The sequence below is a fragment of the Geotrypetes seraphini genome, chromosome 2, assembly GCF_902459505.1.
Source record: "Geotrypetes seraphini chromosome 2, aGeoSer1.1, whole genome shotgun sequence".
Lineage (NCBI taxonomy): Eukaryota > Metazoa > Chordata > Amphibia > Gymnophiona > Dermophiidae > Geotrypetes > Geotrypetes seraphini.
This window is the reverse complement of record NC_047085.1, coordinates 355020441-355038404: the sequence shown is the minus strand read 5'-3', so window position 1 is coordinate 355038404 and position 17964 is coordinate 355020441. Positions and strand designations below refer to the sequence as shown.

The 17964-nt window shown below is 42.0% G+C and overlaps 1 protein-coding gene across 5 annotated transcripts in view; it reads left to right on the top strand.

Moving 5' to 3' along the window:
* Positions 1–10176, top strand: part of TNS3 (tensin 3) — a 776331-nt gene extending 766155 nt beyond the window's left edge. For all 5 annotated transcript variants that reach the window (XM_033930434.1, XM_033930433.1, XM_033930436.1 and 2 more), the window contains 3 exons: positions 5127–5195; positions 5320–5346; positions 7432–10176. In XM_033930434.1, the coding sequence (XP_033786325.1) occupies positions 5127–5195; positions 5320–5346; positions 7432–7576 (241 nt within the window). In that variant the 3' untranslated portion in view covers positions 7577–10176. The remainder of the gene's footprint in view (positions 1–5126; positions 5196–5319; positions 5347–7431) is intronic.
* Positions 10177–17964: the final 7788 nt, after the last annotated feature.

The window sequence follows — 17964 nt, the reverse complement described above, 5'->3', positions numbered from 1 at the left end:
GAGAAGGGGAAAGCCGACAGTCGACCTGACCTCGACACATCGGACCAAAGTATCGAACAAGGATACTGAACCAGAAATTTATAAAAGAGGGCTCGGGACTGAGAGGGAACTTTTGGGAAAAGGACACAAGGACGCAATGCAGGGAGCCAATGCACAAACGAACCTAGCAAGCAGGATTAAGAGAGAACAAAAGGAGCCAGAGGGTCATCCAAACATGGGGGAGCAGGCTGAGGACAACACAGACACACCGCAGGATGGGGATGAACACAACAATGCTTGGGGGCTGGCAACCCATGAGGAGGTTGGCAGGGGCACCAAACCACGAGGAGAACCAGCGGAAAAGGCAAACAACCAGGACTTAAATTGCCTATACACTAATGCTAGGAGCCTAAGAGCCAAAATGGGAGAACTAGAAGTCATAGCCAGTACAAAGGACCTGGACATAATAGGAGTCAAAGAAACGTGGTGGACTGATGACAACAAATGGGATGTGGCCATACCAGGGTACAAACTCTACAGGAGGGACAGGACACACAAGAAGGGTGGAGGAATAGCGCTTTATATAAAGGACTCCATACCTTCAACCAGAATGGAAACAACAGTAAGGGCGGACGACTTGGAATCACTATGGATTAAGCTACCTGGAGGAACTGGAGCAGACATAAAATTGGGCCTGTACTATCGCCCACCTGGACAACCGGAAGCACTCGACCAGGACCTGGAGGCTGAGCTGAGGCAGATATGCAAAAGCGGAAGCGTGATGGTTATGGGAGACTTCAACTACCCTGGGATAGACTGGAGTATTGGACATTCAAACTGCATAAGGGAGACCAAATTCCTAGAAACCACGAGGGACTGTTTCATGGAACAGCTGGTCACGGAACCAACACGGGGGGATGCCACTCTCGACCTAATCCTCAACGGGCTAGGGGGACCTGCAAAGGAGGTGGCGGTGCTAGAACCCCTAGGAAACAGCGATCACAACATGATCCAGTGCAAGCTGGAAATTGGACCATCAAAGGTGAAAAGAACCACAGCAACAGTACTCAATTTCAAAAAAGGGAATTATAATGGCATGAGGAAATTGGTGGGAAAGAAACTCAACGGTAGCGCAAGGAAGATGGAGTCTGTAGAAAAAGCCTGGTCCCTACTCAAGGGCACAGTGCAAGAGGCACAGAACCTGTACATCCCCAGATTCAGGAAGGGGTGCAAAAAAAAACCGAACAAAAACCCAGCGTGGATAACAACTGCAGTGAAAAAGGCGATAAGTGACAAGAAAGCATCATTCAAAAAATGGAAAAAGGACCAAACAAATGACAACCAAAAGGAGCACAAAGAACACCAAAGGGAGTGTCACCGTGTGGTTAGGAAAGCTAAAAGAGAATATGAGGAGAGACTGGCGGGGGAAGCAACAAACTTCAAATCATTCTTCAGATATGTGAAGGGGAAGCAACCGGCAAGGGAAGAAGTGGGGCCATTGGATGATGGAGACAAAAAAGGAGTGGTAAAAGAGGAAAAAGAGATAGCAGACAGGTTAAATAAGTTCTTCACGTCAGTCTTCACGAGGGAGGACACATCCAATATTCCGGAACCGGAGGACATTGTAAATGGGTATCGGGATGAAAAGCTGGTCCAACTAGAGGTAAGCCAAGAGGATGTCCTCAGGCAGATAGACAGACTAAAGAGCGACAAATCGCCAGGTCCGGACGGCATTCACCCAAGGGTACTCAAGGAACTAAGGAACGAAATAGCAGAGCCAGTTCGCCAAATATGTAACCTATCCTTAAAAACTGGAGAGATCCCGGAGGATTGGAAAATTGCAAATGTCACGCCCATCTTCAAGAAGGGTTCAAGGGGGGACCCGGGAAACTACAGGCCGGTGAGCTTGACCTCGGTCCCGGGAAAGATGATGGAAGCACTGATTAAGGACAGTATCTGAAAACACATAGAAAACAATGGACAGCTAAAGTCGAGCCAGCATGGCTTCTGCAAGGGTAGGTCATGCCTCACAAACTTATTGTACTTCTTTGAGGGGGTAAACAGACAGGTGGATAAAGGGGAATCCATTGACATCATTTACCTTGACTTTCAAAAAGCCTTCGACAAGGTACCGCATGAAAGACTGCTTAAAAAGCTGTGTAAACACGGGGTGCAAGGGGAGGTCCACCGATGGATCAAAAACTGGCTGGCAGACAGGAAACAGAGGGTTGGAGTAAAGGGCCATTACTCAGACTGGCATTGGGTCACGAGCGGAGTTCCGCAGGGGTCGGTGCTGGGACTGCCCCTGTTCAATATATTTATTAATGACCTGGAGGCGGGAACAAATTGCGAAGTTATTAAATTTGCGGATGACACCAAACTCTACCGCAGGGTTGAAACCATGGAAGACTGCGAAGATCTGCAAAGGGACCTAACGACGCTAGAAGAATGGGCCAAAAAATGGCAAATGAACTTTAACGTAGGGAAATGCAAGGTCATGCATGTAGGGAAAAAGAACCCAATGTTCAGCTACAAAATGGGAGGATCACTGCTAGGGGTAAGTAATCTTGAAAGAGACCTGGGAGTGATGGTAGACACATCTTTGAAGGCGTCGGCACAGTGCGCCACAGCCTCAAGAAAAGCAAACAGAATGTTGGGTATCATTAAGAAGGGTATCACGACCAGGACAAAGGAGGTCATCCTGCCACTGTATCGTGCAATGGTGTGACCGCATCTGGAGTACTGTGTCCAGTACTGTTCGCCGTACCTCAAGAAGGACATGGCGGTACTTGAGGGAGTCCAGAGAAGAGCAACTAAACTGATAAGGGGTATGGAAAACCTCTCATATACTGACAGACTGAAAAAGCTGGGGCTGTTCTCCCTGGAAAAGCGGAGACTTAGAGGAGACATGATAGAAACCTTCAAGATCCTGAAGGGTATAGAAAAAGTAGACAGGGACAGATTTTTCAGATTATGGGGAACCACAAGTACAAGGGAGCACTCGGAGAAATTAAAAGGGGACAGGTTTAAAACAAATGCCAGAAAGTTCTTTTTCACCCAGAGGGTGGTGGACACATGGAACGCGCTTCCGGAGGCTGTGATAGGCCGGAGCATGTTACAAGGCTTCAAAGAAGGTTTGGATAGGTTCCTAGAGGATAAAGGAATTGAGGGGTACAGATAGGAGTAGCGGTAGGTTATAGGGATAGTCTGGGACCATTGCTCAGGCAATGGGCCTGATGGGCCGCCGCGGGAGCGGACCGCTGGGCGAGATGGACCTCTGGTCTGCCTCAGCGGAGGCAACTTCTTATGTTCTTATGTTGTAACTCACAAAAGAAATCATACTCTAAACATTTTTGAAGAAATATTGGTAGCTAAGTGACACAGTCCAGTATAAGTATGCTATGATGTGTGCTTATTTGACTTTAGACCAAAGATACTGCAACATTTCTTTAAGTTGATGCTGCAGTTCTTAAAACCCTATATGCTAAAACGCTATAAACTTAACATTAGTCATAACTTTAAAACTTTATGTGACTGAAAAAAAAACTAATAACAGAACTGAAATCAGCATGAAAAACTGAATTAGAAAAATATGCTGTGTTGTCAGATGATTCCAAAAAACTTTTTTTGTTGCCTTGTGTACCTAATGGATAATATATCATTAAATAGCCAGACTCTTACAAACCATATGCATCACTTTAAACGAAGGCAAAAAGTCTGTCTGACAAAACCGGAGAAAATATATAAAAGCTGTCGTAAGAAAGAAGCCCTACCCATGTGTACACCCTCTTTGTTAAGCCACTTACACACCATTACACAGTTGTGCATGCAAGGAGTACATAGAGGCATGTGCCTGGTTTGTAGAATTGCTCTTTAACGGCACATGGTAAGTACAATGCACTAACTGCAGTGAACAGTCCACACCCATTCTCCACCCAGTTCCTGCCACCTAACATGGCATGCAGTTCACATGCAATGTAGCATGTGCTGTCATTCCAGCAAGGAACAGTGACTGCCCTTATATACTGACAATATAAATGGCGCCTAAATCGGTTATCAATCATACTTAGGGGCCATTTAACGCATCGCGTCTACCAGTAACTTAGGCATCTGCAATGTAAGCCTAGGTTTTACTGGCCTACATTGTAGACACCTAAGTTAGTGAATCGTGCCTAAAAGTGCCTAAGTCCATTCCGCTCCTCTTCTAACCACACCCACTTAGGTGCAAGGCACCGTTAGGCGTCCTGCTGTGGACCTGCACTGTAGATGCTTCCTGACGTCTATTTTTTTATGAGTTTTTAATCGGTTTTAAACAATGCGGTCAATTACCATGCCAATTAAAACAGGTTAGGCAGCAGTAGGGTGCTAACTGTTTAATGAACAAAATAGGACCCCTAAGACTGTTCTACAGATTCAAGAGGCACGAAGAAATGCAAAAATTTATTTGGTTAAAAAGCAGTGCAAAATTAGATACATAAATATTACATTTGGGCATCTTGAGTTTGCTGGTTACAACTGTGTGTTCAGAATGCACAAAGCCAGAAAAATCAGAATCCTGTATGGAATCCATAGGACATTCTTCCCCCAACTTCTCTGCAGCTGGGTTAGCTTCACAATCAGCTATTCCCTACATGTCATAATCTGTAGGCTCCTCAGGGGAACTGCTCTGCTCTGTGCCCTGCTCTGCTGTTAGAACAGACTTCCTTCCCAGCCTTTGTTCCACTTCCTGCTCCAGCTGTGCCTTCCTCCTGTCTGACAAGGGAGGCTCAAGAAATGGCATTCTCGGCATAAAGCCCCGCCTACTCCTAGCAGGGATGGAAAAGTTCTTAAAGAGCCCTGTATCCCTGCTATCAGACTGAGCTCTGGACTTTCTTAAGGCTCCTGTCCTAAGGCTGCTCACAGGATTTTCTCTAGCTCCAGGATATCCCTCAGTTCTCCTGACAAGGTTTCTACTGGGGCATACAGGATCTTCCCCCATGTCTACTGTGGGACTAACAGGATTTCTGTCACAATGTCTTAGGTTTTTGAAATGTTCACCCCTTACATGTAATCTGCAGTTGTATTGTGAACCTTACTGGACTTTGATATTTCTAATGGTACTGTCATTGCTGATGATCTGGTTAAGCCTTTTGCTCTTTTCTCGCTAGGCTCTTCTTCCGGAGGCACTACCCTGTGAACACTGTCATTTTCTGTGCTTTGGATCCACAAGAGAGAAAGTAAGGCGACTTTATTTGAAATTATTGTTGGCTATTGTTGTAGTAATAAACCAAATAGTCATTTTTCTTTTTTTCCCCCACCCCATTTCCCTTCCCCTGCTTCTGTTCTTCTTAATGAAACAAGGTGGACTAAAGATGGGCTTTCTGCAAAGTAAGTTGTTTATGATTTTTCAGCCTCATTTTTTTAATGTTAACATTATGGTATTTGACTTCTTTGAAGGTGTGAATAAATATGAGCTGGTTGATGTAGTGTATCTAGATTTTTAGAAAGCTTTTGACAAAGTTCTTCATGAAATGCTCCTGAGAAAAGTAAAGTTAGTGATAGGAAAAAAAAGTTCAGTTGTGGGTTAAAAATTGGTTATTGGATAGAAAACAGAGGCTAGGGTTAAATGGCTAATTTCTCAATGGAGGAGGATAAATAGTGAAGTGCCACAGGAATCTGTAATGGGACCAGTGCTATTTAATTTATTTATACATTATCTTGAAATTGGAACGGCCCGTGAGGTGATTAAATTTGCAGATTATGCTAAACTATTTCAAGTCGTTAAACGCATGCAGGTTGTAAAAAATTGCAGGCAGATGAAATTTAATGTGGACAAATGCAAAGTAATGCACATTAGGAAGAAAACCCAATTCATGGTTACCAGATGCTAGGGTCCACCTAGGGGGTGAGTGCCCAAGAAAAAGATCTGGGTATCATTGTAGAATGAAACCATCCGCCCAATGTGCAGCAGCGGCCAAAAAAAGCAAACAAGATGCTAGGAATTATTAAAAAAGGGATGGCTAACAAGATTAAGAATGTTATAATGCCTTTGTACCGCTCCATGGTGCGACCTCTCCTGGAGTATTGTGTTCAATTCTGGTTGCCTTTTTCAGGAACGATATAGCAGAACTAGAAAAGGTTCAAAGAGCGGACCAAAATGATAAAGGGGATGGAACTGCTCTCGTATGACGAAAGACTAAAAAGGTTAGGGCTCTTTAGCTTGGAAAAGAGATGACTGAAGCGAGATATGATTGAAGTCTACAAAACCATGAGTGGAATAGAACGGGTACAAGTGGATCGATTTTTCACTCCATCAAAAATTACAAAGACTAGGAGACACTCCACAAAGCTACAGGGAAATACTTTTAAAACCAATAGGAGGAAATATTTTTTTCACTCAGAGAATAGTTAAGCTCTGGAATGTGTTGCCAAAGGATGTGGTAAGAGTAGTTAATGTAGCTGGTATTTAAAAGGTCTGGACAAGTTCTTAGAGGAAAAGTCCATAGTCTGCTATTGAGACAGACATGGGGGAAGCCACTGCTTGCCCTGGATCGATACCATGGAATGTTGCTACTTTTGGGGGTTTTGCCAGGTACTATTGACCTGGATTGGCCACCGTCAGGATGGGCTACTGGGCTAGATTGGCCATTGGTCTGACCCAGTAAGGCTATTCTTATGTGCTTATGTGAAGAAGTCAGACCCTCAGGCAACAGAGAGGAAAAACTTGGATTAGGCAGTTCTGAAGGTCTCCAGTTCAACACCTGGTTTGGTTCTTCTGAATATAGAGTTGACCAGAGCTGGGGATGTTATGGAGGTTAGCTTTCATAGCTTCTGGGGGTGGCAATGTGGTGGACAACTGGTACCCAAATTTATAAGTCAGGACACAGAGAACTGCCTTGATACTTGGTTCTGAGCCTCAGAACCATTGGTGCAATGACTGGGAACAGTGATAGGGAGAGTCTATGTAAAATAAAGGAGACAACTGTAGGCACCAGAATCCTAGCGCTGATGCCATTTAAACTGGAGGACAAAGAAGGGTCTATTTCTTACATTAACGCTATAGAATCTACCTCAGTCTATATAATTTGAATTGAATCTTCCTTCTTCCTCCTCGTACTTGTATTAATGTGAGAAAACTGTTGAAATTAGAATAATCCTTCAAACAGTAATCAGTGATAATAAATGAGTAAAGTTTGCCACATACCTGCATCTATCTGTTCTGTCCTTGTTTCTTTCAGTTTATACAATAATGCATTTACTTGATGGTTAATGGTTATAACAGATTTTTTTTACAGTCAACTATTAGTGTTTGCTTTTTGGCCTTACATTGTCATATTTAATGTGTATATGTATGTGCCGGTGAAATTACAGCTACTATACCAATGAGTAAGCAATGTGCCATCAGTGAAATTCCCCAAGACCTTTGGGGATGAGATTTTGCACACTAATTTGTGTATTTTTTTTCTACCACAGAGTTTTTGGATTTATTGCACGAAAACAAGGCAGCGCCAATGAAAATGTCTGTCACCTGTTTGCAGAACATGATCCAGAGCAGCCGGCCAGCGCAATTGTGAACTTTGTATCAAAGGTCATGATTGGTTCTCAGAAGAAAAATTGAAATACATGCCGTTATCTATGGGCTCAATCCAGAGCTCGCTCTTCCCTTTTCAGATCCCTACAGTGTATTGGGAACAGTCCAAATCTGACCATTCCCTGGAACGAAATATTGATGGCAACAGAAGAAAAAATATATATCTTGGCACAGACAATACACATCAGTTCATTTTCTAGAAGAGTGTTCGTGATTTTTGCAAGTCTGCTTAGCTCATATCCATACCTACCTTGGAGGCGAAGTGCATATTACATTGGATGGATTTTGTCAGGATTATGGGATTAAAAACACCATTTTTACAGACCAAAAATTGTCTCCTCCAACCCTCCCCTCCGCTCACTTGCCTACAGTGGAATCCATGACGGACATAAATGTAACATTTTGCAGTTGAGCGGGGATGGTGTATAATTTTACACAGCCTCCATTATATAATGGTTTTATTGTTCCAAATCAACATACCTAGGCCACCTCTTTACTGTCAAATCATTTACTTTTCCCTTCATCTTTTTTGCGAGACGGATATATAGTGAGGAACTGTCAAGAGGAAAATGTTGTATGTTGTATAAAGATACGTGCAGGTTGAATTCTTCAAATAAGTGGATGGGGATGCTGGTTTCCAAAGACTCAATGACTCAGGCTGATCTTCAGTCTCTTTGGAATGAACTGTGTGGGTAGTGCAAGAAAGAGGTGATATACATTGTGATGTGGTGAGAGATATGTTTTTGATATAAAGATGTGAGTTGGACTAAAGAGAGCGATAGCATGCTGAAAAGTGAGGAAAAGATGAAAAAATATTTGGGCCAATATTAAAATGAAGTTATGCATATGATGGTGGCCAGTGAGCATATAGCTTCCCCATCTTTGGAATTTTGGACTTTATATAGATACTGTTGGGCTAAACAGTCTGATATTATTGCCCTAATTCTATATACGGTGCTAAAAATTGTGCACACAAATGTGGGTGCGTGCTCAATTTGCGCAATTTAATTGCCAAATTAAGCCAATTAGCTCTGATAATTGGACACTGGTAATCAATTCTCAGCACTAATTGGCATTAATTTAAATTTACACGCGTATCTTTAGGCGCCGGGATCCATGCGTCAGATTTATGTGCAGATCCGAAAAGGGGGCACATCCATGGGAGGGGCAAGGGCAAATCAGGGGCGCTCCTGGAATTTGCATACAGAGTTGCAGAAGAGGGATCCGCACCTAATTTAGGCACAAGAATTTACACCAGCTTTTATTTGTTGTAAACCCTCGCGCACAAAATTGGGTGTGGCTCCCAATGCTTCGTGTTATTCTCTAAATGGCACCCAGCTCTGAGCACCGTTTACAGAATAGCGCTTAACGCTAATTTTTATCGGCACTTATTTTTCAGCGCCATGTACAGGATTTAGCCCTGTGTGTATAGTGAAGGGACAGAGGGAGAGTGGAGCAAGGGCGAGCTATTAAATTATTCAGATAGCGCTGATATTCAGCTTCTAGCCAGATAATATCACCTAAATGTACAGCAGAGACTTAGTTAACCGGTACCCATGGGAATTGATAGATGCCGGATAAATGTAGCTTCTGATTGCTTGACAGTTACTACCATGTTTCCCTGAAAATAAGACAGTGTCTTATATTAATTTTGGGTCAAAAAAATGCACTAGGGATTATTTGGGGGGATGTCTTATTTTTTTTTTCATGTACAGCAATCATCTTCCTTTCTTCCACCCCAATTCTTCCTCTTTCCTTCCCCCCCCCATGTGCAGCATCATTCCTCCCCTCTCACCCATCCCCCTGTGCAGCAGAATCCCACCGACTCTCCCACTGTGAAACTGACATACCTTCGCTCTGAGGCTTCCTAAAGCAGCAGGGATGTGAGTTGCTGAATCGATGAGTCCGATTTTTTTTTCCAGCAAATCAGACAGCACTAGTGTCAGGGATGGAGTCAGGGAGTGTCGAGGACATCCAGGGGGGGGGGGGGAGGCTTCAGGGGTCAATCTTAAGTAGAGGGCTAATGGTTTGGGATAGTCTTATTTCGGGGAAACAGGGTATTAATAAATAGGCTCCATACTATGCCATACCATAAAATATTCCAGATAAACTACTGGACATATGGTAGAAGCATGGGCATACTCAGGGGTGGTATGCCAAGTTTATACGTAAATTTCTGCCAGAAAATTGATTTCATTTTCGTTTAAAGTATTACAGTATTTCTTTCTTTTTTTTCTGGTTGCTTGGGTTCTGGTTAACAGAGAGTCTACTGTATAGGTGTCAACATAGGTGAATTCAGTGCCACTTTTTGTACCTGTAATGGTATGAATACAGATGTGCTACTTTAAACTCTGGCCCTGCCATTTAAATTATTACATTCAATGTGCTGACTAAATATTGACCCCCGTTTTTATTACTCATGTCTTACTTAGAGTATAGTTCAAATACTGCAAGTTTTATTTTGTTTTAGGTGAGATATTTTAATCAGGTATCACCTTTGTGATATGGTCTCAGGGATGGCGTAGTGCAGTGGTCTCAAGACTCGCGGTCCGCCTGGTACTAATTTGAGGCCCTCGGGTATGTTACCATTGTTCTAGAACGTTGACCGCCTCAGTGGCTGTAACCTCACTCAATGAAGCGCTTTCCCCGCGTCTACACGCGATTCGTGAGGTGGAGTGGAGAGGACAATCGGGGTCCGGGTGCTGGAGGAGGCGAGAGCTGAATGCGGTTGCAGACGCGACCACCGGACACCTAAGGCACAGAGTTTTCCAGGCATAAGTCAGATATTGATTCTCCTCCCTCTACAAAAAAGCCTTGAGGACTGCACCAAAATCCTGTCTCTTGCAGTTGATACTTTAGAATTTAAAATCACAATTTTGCATGCAAAGTTGTCATTCTTTAATAAGACATTAACTATTTTTTCTGTGGCCCTTCAAGTATCTACAAATCCAAAATGTGGCCCTGCAAAAGGTTTGAGTTTGAGACCACTGGCATAGTGTTTTCGAGGAGGTCAGCCAACAAGATGTAAGTCGGGTTCAGACTCTTGAAAATTAGCCATGGACAGACTATGTCAGTCCACTAAAAGTGAATCACCTACAGCTTAGTTTGCACTTACATATCTACATTTCAAGATGAGACGCAATATTACAAATTTCCTGTGCCTTGTTAAACTACTCAGAACTGATGCCTCAAATATAAACTTCCATTTGTGGTTTATTTGGCAGTCCAAACTACCGGGTACATGTAAAATATGTCTATATATATATATGTATGTGTGTGTATTTACCTTCAAATTTGCAAGGCATTAATATGCAGAGTATAATTGCTGCCATTTTTATTCTATGTATTTATGCTTCAGAATTCCTGTAAACTTCACATAAATACATAAATGTGTGTTCTAACAGTGATAAATGGCCACTTGTGTTGTCTGTGACAAATACTGTGTAAACATTTTTAATCCCCACGAGTTGACCTTTTTTTTTTCTGTCACCCGGCATATTCTGAACATGACAAGCTAACCTATATTCTATTTTTTAATCAGATTGCCTAATGTTTATAATATCATACTGTTTTGTGTATTATAGTTAGACTGTATAAACATTGTAATAATGCTTGTAGCATTCTTGTTGAAAAAGGAGATGTAATACAGTTGTATGTTTAGTGAAGCTATCAAAACAAGCCATGTGAAGTATTGCCTGCCTTACCTTCCGATGAAGAGAATGGCTTGGCCAGGCAGATCCAGCTGTAGTGACCAAAGGCACTGTATTTGGAATGCAGGCCTGTGCTTTTTGAATTGTAACTGAATACTGAAGGGGCATTTTATCTGCAGACTGCATCCACCCAAAACAACTGTTTCAATCAACTGTTTTCTCCAATACATAGTTTATTTTTATATATGTAGTACTAGGACACATTGATTAACCACAGAGTCTGTCCATAGAATGGGGTGGGTGGCTGAGTGCACACCAATTCCATGGCCAGAAATGCTTCTTAAATGGTACTGAGGCGCTTTGTTGTACATAGCATATGTATCTGATCATTATACCTGTTTTGTCATGAAGAAAAAGAAGATATCAAATTTATTTTGTTAATAAAAAGGCATTATATTTATATAGGTAGGTTAACGCCAAAGCAAGGCATTCACTAAGTAGCCCAGACAAGTGCCTCCTGTTTAAAAAGGAAGTGCCAAATAACCATGTTTCTTTCTGTACAATATGTTCAAGCGTAGCAGTGTTCGTGTACATAAATTAAGAGAATGTAATTAATGGACAGCTGTTGTATGCTGAAATGCATTATATACTCCCCAAACGTATTGGGTTCTCAGTTGCAAGTTTTCTTAATTATTATATATTGCTGGGAAGAAAATGTGGGTTCGATTAAACCTTCCATCAGAATTGTTACCTGTCAATCTGCTACTCTTGGGTATAGATTTCCTAATTCAACCCATAAGTATGTTTTTGCCTTCAATGAAACTTCTCTAAGGATTTGGGTGTCATGAATTTAGCTTGAGGGTCAGCAACTCCCAGTTCACGTTGCCATGAACATATTCCACCTAATGTGATTATCTGAGAAGCTGGCACCGCAAACAGTTTTTTGCTGATTTTTCAATGACCCGGCCTAGACAACCTACACATTTTAAGTGTGCCTACAGAGCCAGTTTGGACATCAATCAGGGATTGCCGTGCCAGGGAGAATTAGGTTCCCCTGGTGGCAGTGTTCATTAAAGTGTGTTTTTTTTCTCTCTTTGATTCTTCTCCTCCCCCCAATCTCCATAGCGTGCTCTTCATTTGGAGACAGGGCCTCCCTCCCTTCTCCAGCACACTAAATCTCCCGTGGAGATATTGCTAGCATTTGGCACATTTGTCCAAAAATTTGCTAATCCTCTAAACTGGCTCTAGGAATTTATTTTTTTATTGAAAAGAGTTTTTGGTGTAGGCCTTCATTTTATAATTTTCATAAACTGAATAAAAATACCAGAAGAACATGGGTCCAGCATATGGAACCCCTTTTATTAAGCCAACTTAGGGGGGGTTTTATCGCCGGCTGCTGCGGCTCCAATACTCACAGGAATTCTATGAGCGCTTGAGCTTTTACTGCAGCAGCCGGTGATAAAAAAAATCCCTAATGTGACTTGATAAGAGGGGGCTATAGTTATGTATTGCATGATGGGGTATGTATCCCTGCTTATGTTTGCTAGAATGTCCAAGTAGTGTATCCACACACACTGTTGGCAAATATATTGCCAAGCAAATAGAAGTTTTATCAGCAAATGTAGATGTTCGTTTTTAATCCTATGAATTATTACAACCTAACCAGTTGAATTTTTTGTTGCGGCTTGAACAAACTACACTGGTCATGTGCGTCTGGTTAAAGCCATCTTTGCTATCAGTTTGTGCCTCCTGTTTCTATGCGCTGTGTGTAAAACGATTATGAGAAGTCACGTGACTTCGGACAAATCATACCATATAGCGGTTCTGTAATTTTGTGATTGCATTCAACCTATTTTCCCATTATTTGTACACTTTCAGTTACTCTGCTCATGATTCAGTTCCAAAATTAGTGCTAATTCACTCAGAAGAGTAGCTAGCAACTGCATATATTTAGCCAATCTCCCATTACTCCTGCTTTTGAAATGTATTGGTATAAATATCATACAGTGTTATAAAAATGAAAGCAAAAAAAAAAAAAAAAGAAAAGAATGTGTAAACTATGTTTTTAATAAAATGGTGCCTCGGCACCCACATATATCATGGAAATGTAATGTCCTTATTTGATTTAAACAGTTTTATGTTTTTTCTGTATTCTGTAAAAAAAAAAAAGTATGCTGTGGTGTAAATTGAATGTTAAGTATCTCTGTATAGTCATTCTTTGCTCTTTAAGGGAGGAGGGGGGGAGGGGAGATATCAGCATGAGCTCCTGTTAAGACCAATTATTTTATCAGAGGTCCCATTTTATGCAGTGAAACCTACCCATCCCCCCTTTTACAAAACCACATAAGGCTTTTTTATTGCCAGCCACGGCATTATTAGCTCTGACACTCATTAGAATTCCTTTGAGCGTCAGAGCTAATACCACAGCGACTGGTGATAAAAAAGGCCTAATGTGATGTCATAAAAGGGAGGGGCTAGTTACTAGTAACAGGGGTTAACAGTAAAATAGCACATTAATGGTTGATAATGCCCAGGTTGATAACTTCCCCCTAAATGTCACTTATATTCAGATTATAATAAAAATGTATAAATCTGATGAATTTCATGACTTTTGTTTGAACTGTGAACTTGTTTTAATTCATTTTCTTATGTTATCAAGTCAGAGGGTTAATCATCCCTTCTCTTCACTCTGGGATTGGGATTAACATTTAAATTGTTCATTAAATTCACTGGGAATATTATCTATTCTTGAAATTTTTACCTATTGAATGAGGGAAAATTGAAATAAACACTCATGGATTTTAAACAGTAGGGAGATAAGATTACATTTTCATAATCACTTAGGGCCAGAATTCTATAAGAGGCACCTTTTAGGCGCCTATCATAATTGCCAAAACTACCTTAATAGCGTCAATTATGAGTTTTAACAAGCTCGTAATTGGCCAATGGGCACCTACCTGATTCTAAATAAGGTAGGCACATGGCAGCGCCTAACACCTAAGTAGGCGTGTTTTGGGATAGAGACAGACATAGGCTCTGCTAGATGTTTTTTGTCATTTATATACTAAACAGTTTACATTGAGGTACTCAGTCATTTGCCTCTATCTGTCCCCATGGGCTCACAATCATATCTAATGTACCTGGGGCAGTGGAGGATTGAGTGACTTGCCCAGGGTTACAAGGTGCTATTCTCTAAAGAACTTAGGCACCTGCAATGTAGGCCAGTAAAAACCCTGGCCTACATCACCGGCACCTAAGTTTTTATTAAGCCTGATTCTGTAAATAGCGCCTAAGTGTGAATGACACTCAGCCAGTGCTATTTTTTTAAGGCGCCGGCCGATTTAGGCGCTGCTTACATAATCTAGTCCTTAAAGCTTACCGCACAATAGCTTAGTTTAGTTTATTATTATTTGTAGTACGCTTTTATCCGAAGCAGATTACAAAAATATACATACACGATACAACAATTAAAAGTACATACACAACAATTAACAAGATTGCTTATCTTTAAGGCCATCTTACCAAATGCTATACTTCATATTACAGAGCAAATACCTTCCTAATCGCTGTTTAAGTTATTACATATCACATACATTTCTTCTGAAGTTATTACATGTCACATACATTTCTTCTGAAGCATGTTGCTTACCTGTAACAAGTGTTTTCCACAGTCCGTAGAATTGATAAAGTGTACAAGTGGATGGCATCATCTGATGGCACTGGGACGGAGCTGCTGTCCCAGAACTCAGACCTTAGTGTAAAGTTCGGAGCATGCTAAGCCCTTTCTGTGTGCAGCTGTGTCCTCAGCTCCCTTGGTGAGTTCCAAAATTTTAAACAGGTATTCAGCTCTCCGAGAGGTGGGAGGGCTCCTGTGCATTTGATCAATCCTGCTGCCTATGGGAAACATTTGTTATAAGTAAGTAACATTGCTTTTTTGTCGACAAGCAAGACTGAGTTAGAAACACAAGTGAGTGACTCCCAAGCTTAGGGCTTCTCAGATTGATGCCTTAGTCTATAGGAGCCTGCATAATTCATGACAAGAACTGTTAGCTCTTGGGGACAGATTGGCCAGCAGAGTGAGAAAATGCAGGGCACAAAGGAGGCAGCAGTAAAGGGGATAAGGACGAGAGGAGAGTGTGGGGAAGGGTTAGATAGGAAGAGGGGGGGTACGGCAACAGAAAAAGAAGAGGTAGAGGGAATGAGAGGGTATAGGAGAGGGGAGGTAAGCGGACAGCAAGATAAGGGTTAGGGGAGAATGGGTGAAGGGATGGGAAGTGCAAGAGATATAAGAGACGAGAGGAAGAAGCTATTTGGTACAGTTTACATTAGAAAAGAGGATTGAGAAGTGGTACAGGTGATCTATTATTGGGTGTCACTGCGGCCCACTATCTCAATGGGATGGGAACTGTTATGTTGCAGCCACCAAACCAAGTGGGAGATATGGTGGAAGGAAGTAATATGTAGGGGCTACCGAGCCCCTATTCTTGTTTTTGTGATAATGGGAATTACTGTGTAGGTGTTTAGCACATTCACTGAATCCCTTGATGCAAATGTCATCGCATGCCACAGCTTTCAAGTGTCTCTTTTTTCCTGCTTTAATACTTCAGTAACCTTTTCTTTGCTGTGAATTCCTAACTACGGCCACACTTTCTTCCTTATAAGAGGCTGAGCTTGTCTTGAAAGGCAGTACTCGTTGACTGGCATTCTGAACATTATTGAGTCCTGCTACATCACCCAGCATAGCTTTCCTCTGGTAGGGAGGCATGCAGGTGATGAGAGAGAGGTTACAAATAAAAATGAAGAATGTGTCCATTTGTTGTGACTTTTGATCATTTTATTTGCATTTTTAAAAAATAGTTTTTAATAGTCTATTTCCATCTGCCCTCTACCACGGACAGACCACATTCGAATCCAGTTTTCTCTTGTGACCATCTGGAGCAAATGGCTCCTTCCAGAGTTTGGAAGGACATCAGAGACGAGAAACATCTGACTGCTGAGAATCTCTTAAAGGCCTTGGATTATCCTTGTGAGGATGAAAAGACAACTGCGGTGTCAGAGCAGGTTAACATTTGCAGCACTCACTTAGCTAAGGCTCTAGAGAAATCTGCACTACTGAAAAAAGGGGTCCTGGATTTTTATATACCATCTTTCTGTGGTACAACCAAAGCAGTTTACTTATATTATAAATGCAGGTACTTTATCCCTAGTGAGCTCACAATCGAAGTCATTGTAAGTGGAGGATTAAGGCCCAAATTCTGTAACTCGCACCTAATGTTAGGCAGCTATTATGGAGGCACCCATCTAGATAGGTGCCTATCTAAATTGAATAACAAGCTCAATTAAGCTCTCTAATCAGCAATAATTGAAACTTAGGCGTCTATCAAGAAAGAGCGATTTAGATGGCCTTCAAAAAAATAGGTCGCTATGCATGTTAGGTGTGGGCGTGGCTTTGTGTTAGGTGCCTTGTTACAGAATCACTGCTCTTAAGCGTGCTTAAGCACTCACATGGGCGCCTAACTTTTAGTTGTGCCTAGACCTTCCTATTTATTGGGCGCCTCCAAACTAGGTGCCGCTCAGCGCGATTCACTAAACAGCACCCAATTTTACTTGAATCGCGCTGAACGGTGCCTATATCGGCGCCTACATTTTGGGTGCTTCTTATAGAATTTGCTCTTAAGTGTCTTTCCCAGGGTCACCAGGATGGTGGGAATTGAACCCAGTCCTCTAGGTTCTTAGAACACTGCATTAACCATTAGGCTAGTCCTCCAGTTATGCACAATTCACAAATGCTTACCTTCAGTCCTTTAAATATGAAGAATAGAATTTGGAAAACGAGATGGCATCAGTCTCACCTGGATGGGGGCAGGCTAAACTATAAGAAACCTGTGAAGAACTGCCAGGTCTTAGCAGATGAAAAATAATATTTCTTTGAATGCAATGGAACATGCTGGCAATTCAACGAAGCATGTATTCAGCACAGTAAATGGCCTACTGCAGCACCCCCCCCCCCCCCCCCCACAACAGAACTCAACTGCAACGATTTTGCTGAATATTTTAGCCATTAAAATTAAAATCGCTATCAGGATTTAAAGTCCCAGTCTCATGTCAGTTAATCAGGAGCGCACAAACTTCTGTCCTTGCACAAACATATGGAACTCAACCCAGTAACAGGAGGGTCTTGACAAAATCCTGAGAGGCCTTTGACTAACTGCCTGCTCCCATCAAAGACAGTAAATCAGGCAAGCAGGGGCCTCATCAGAGGGGCCACAACAATCATGAATGCCCTTTTTCTAATGGACGACTATCAACATCATTAAAAAAAAAAGGTCCGTAGTGCATCCTCTGCTAAAGAATAATGACCAGGACTAACTCAATCTAATATCCCATTTTTAGGAAAACTTGTAGAACAGTTTGCATTGACTGGAATAAAGGAAGTGGCTAGTCCCATGTCAATCGGGATTCCTACCCAATCATGGAATGGAGAGAGATCTCGTATCCCTACCACATGATCTTCACAGAAACCAAGACAGGAGGCCCGCTTTGATGGTAGCACTGCTGGATTCCTCAGATGCTTTTGACACTGGACCACAATATCGTGCTATCGGTTCTGTCTACACAGATGACATGCGGGGGGAATTCTGTAAATGGCGTCTAAAAGGATAGGCGCCTAAGTGTGGGCGCCTATTACAGAATCATGCCGAACTTAGGCGCCTGTAATGAAGGCCAGGGTCTTAAAGGCCTACATTAGAGGCGCCTAAGTCCTTT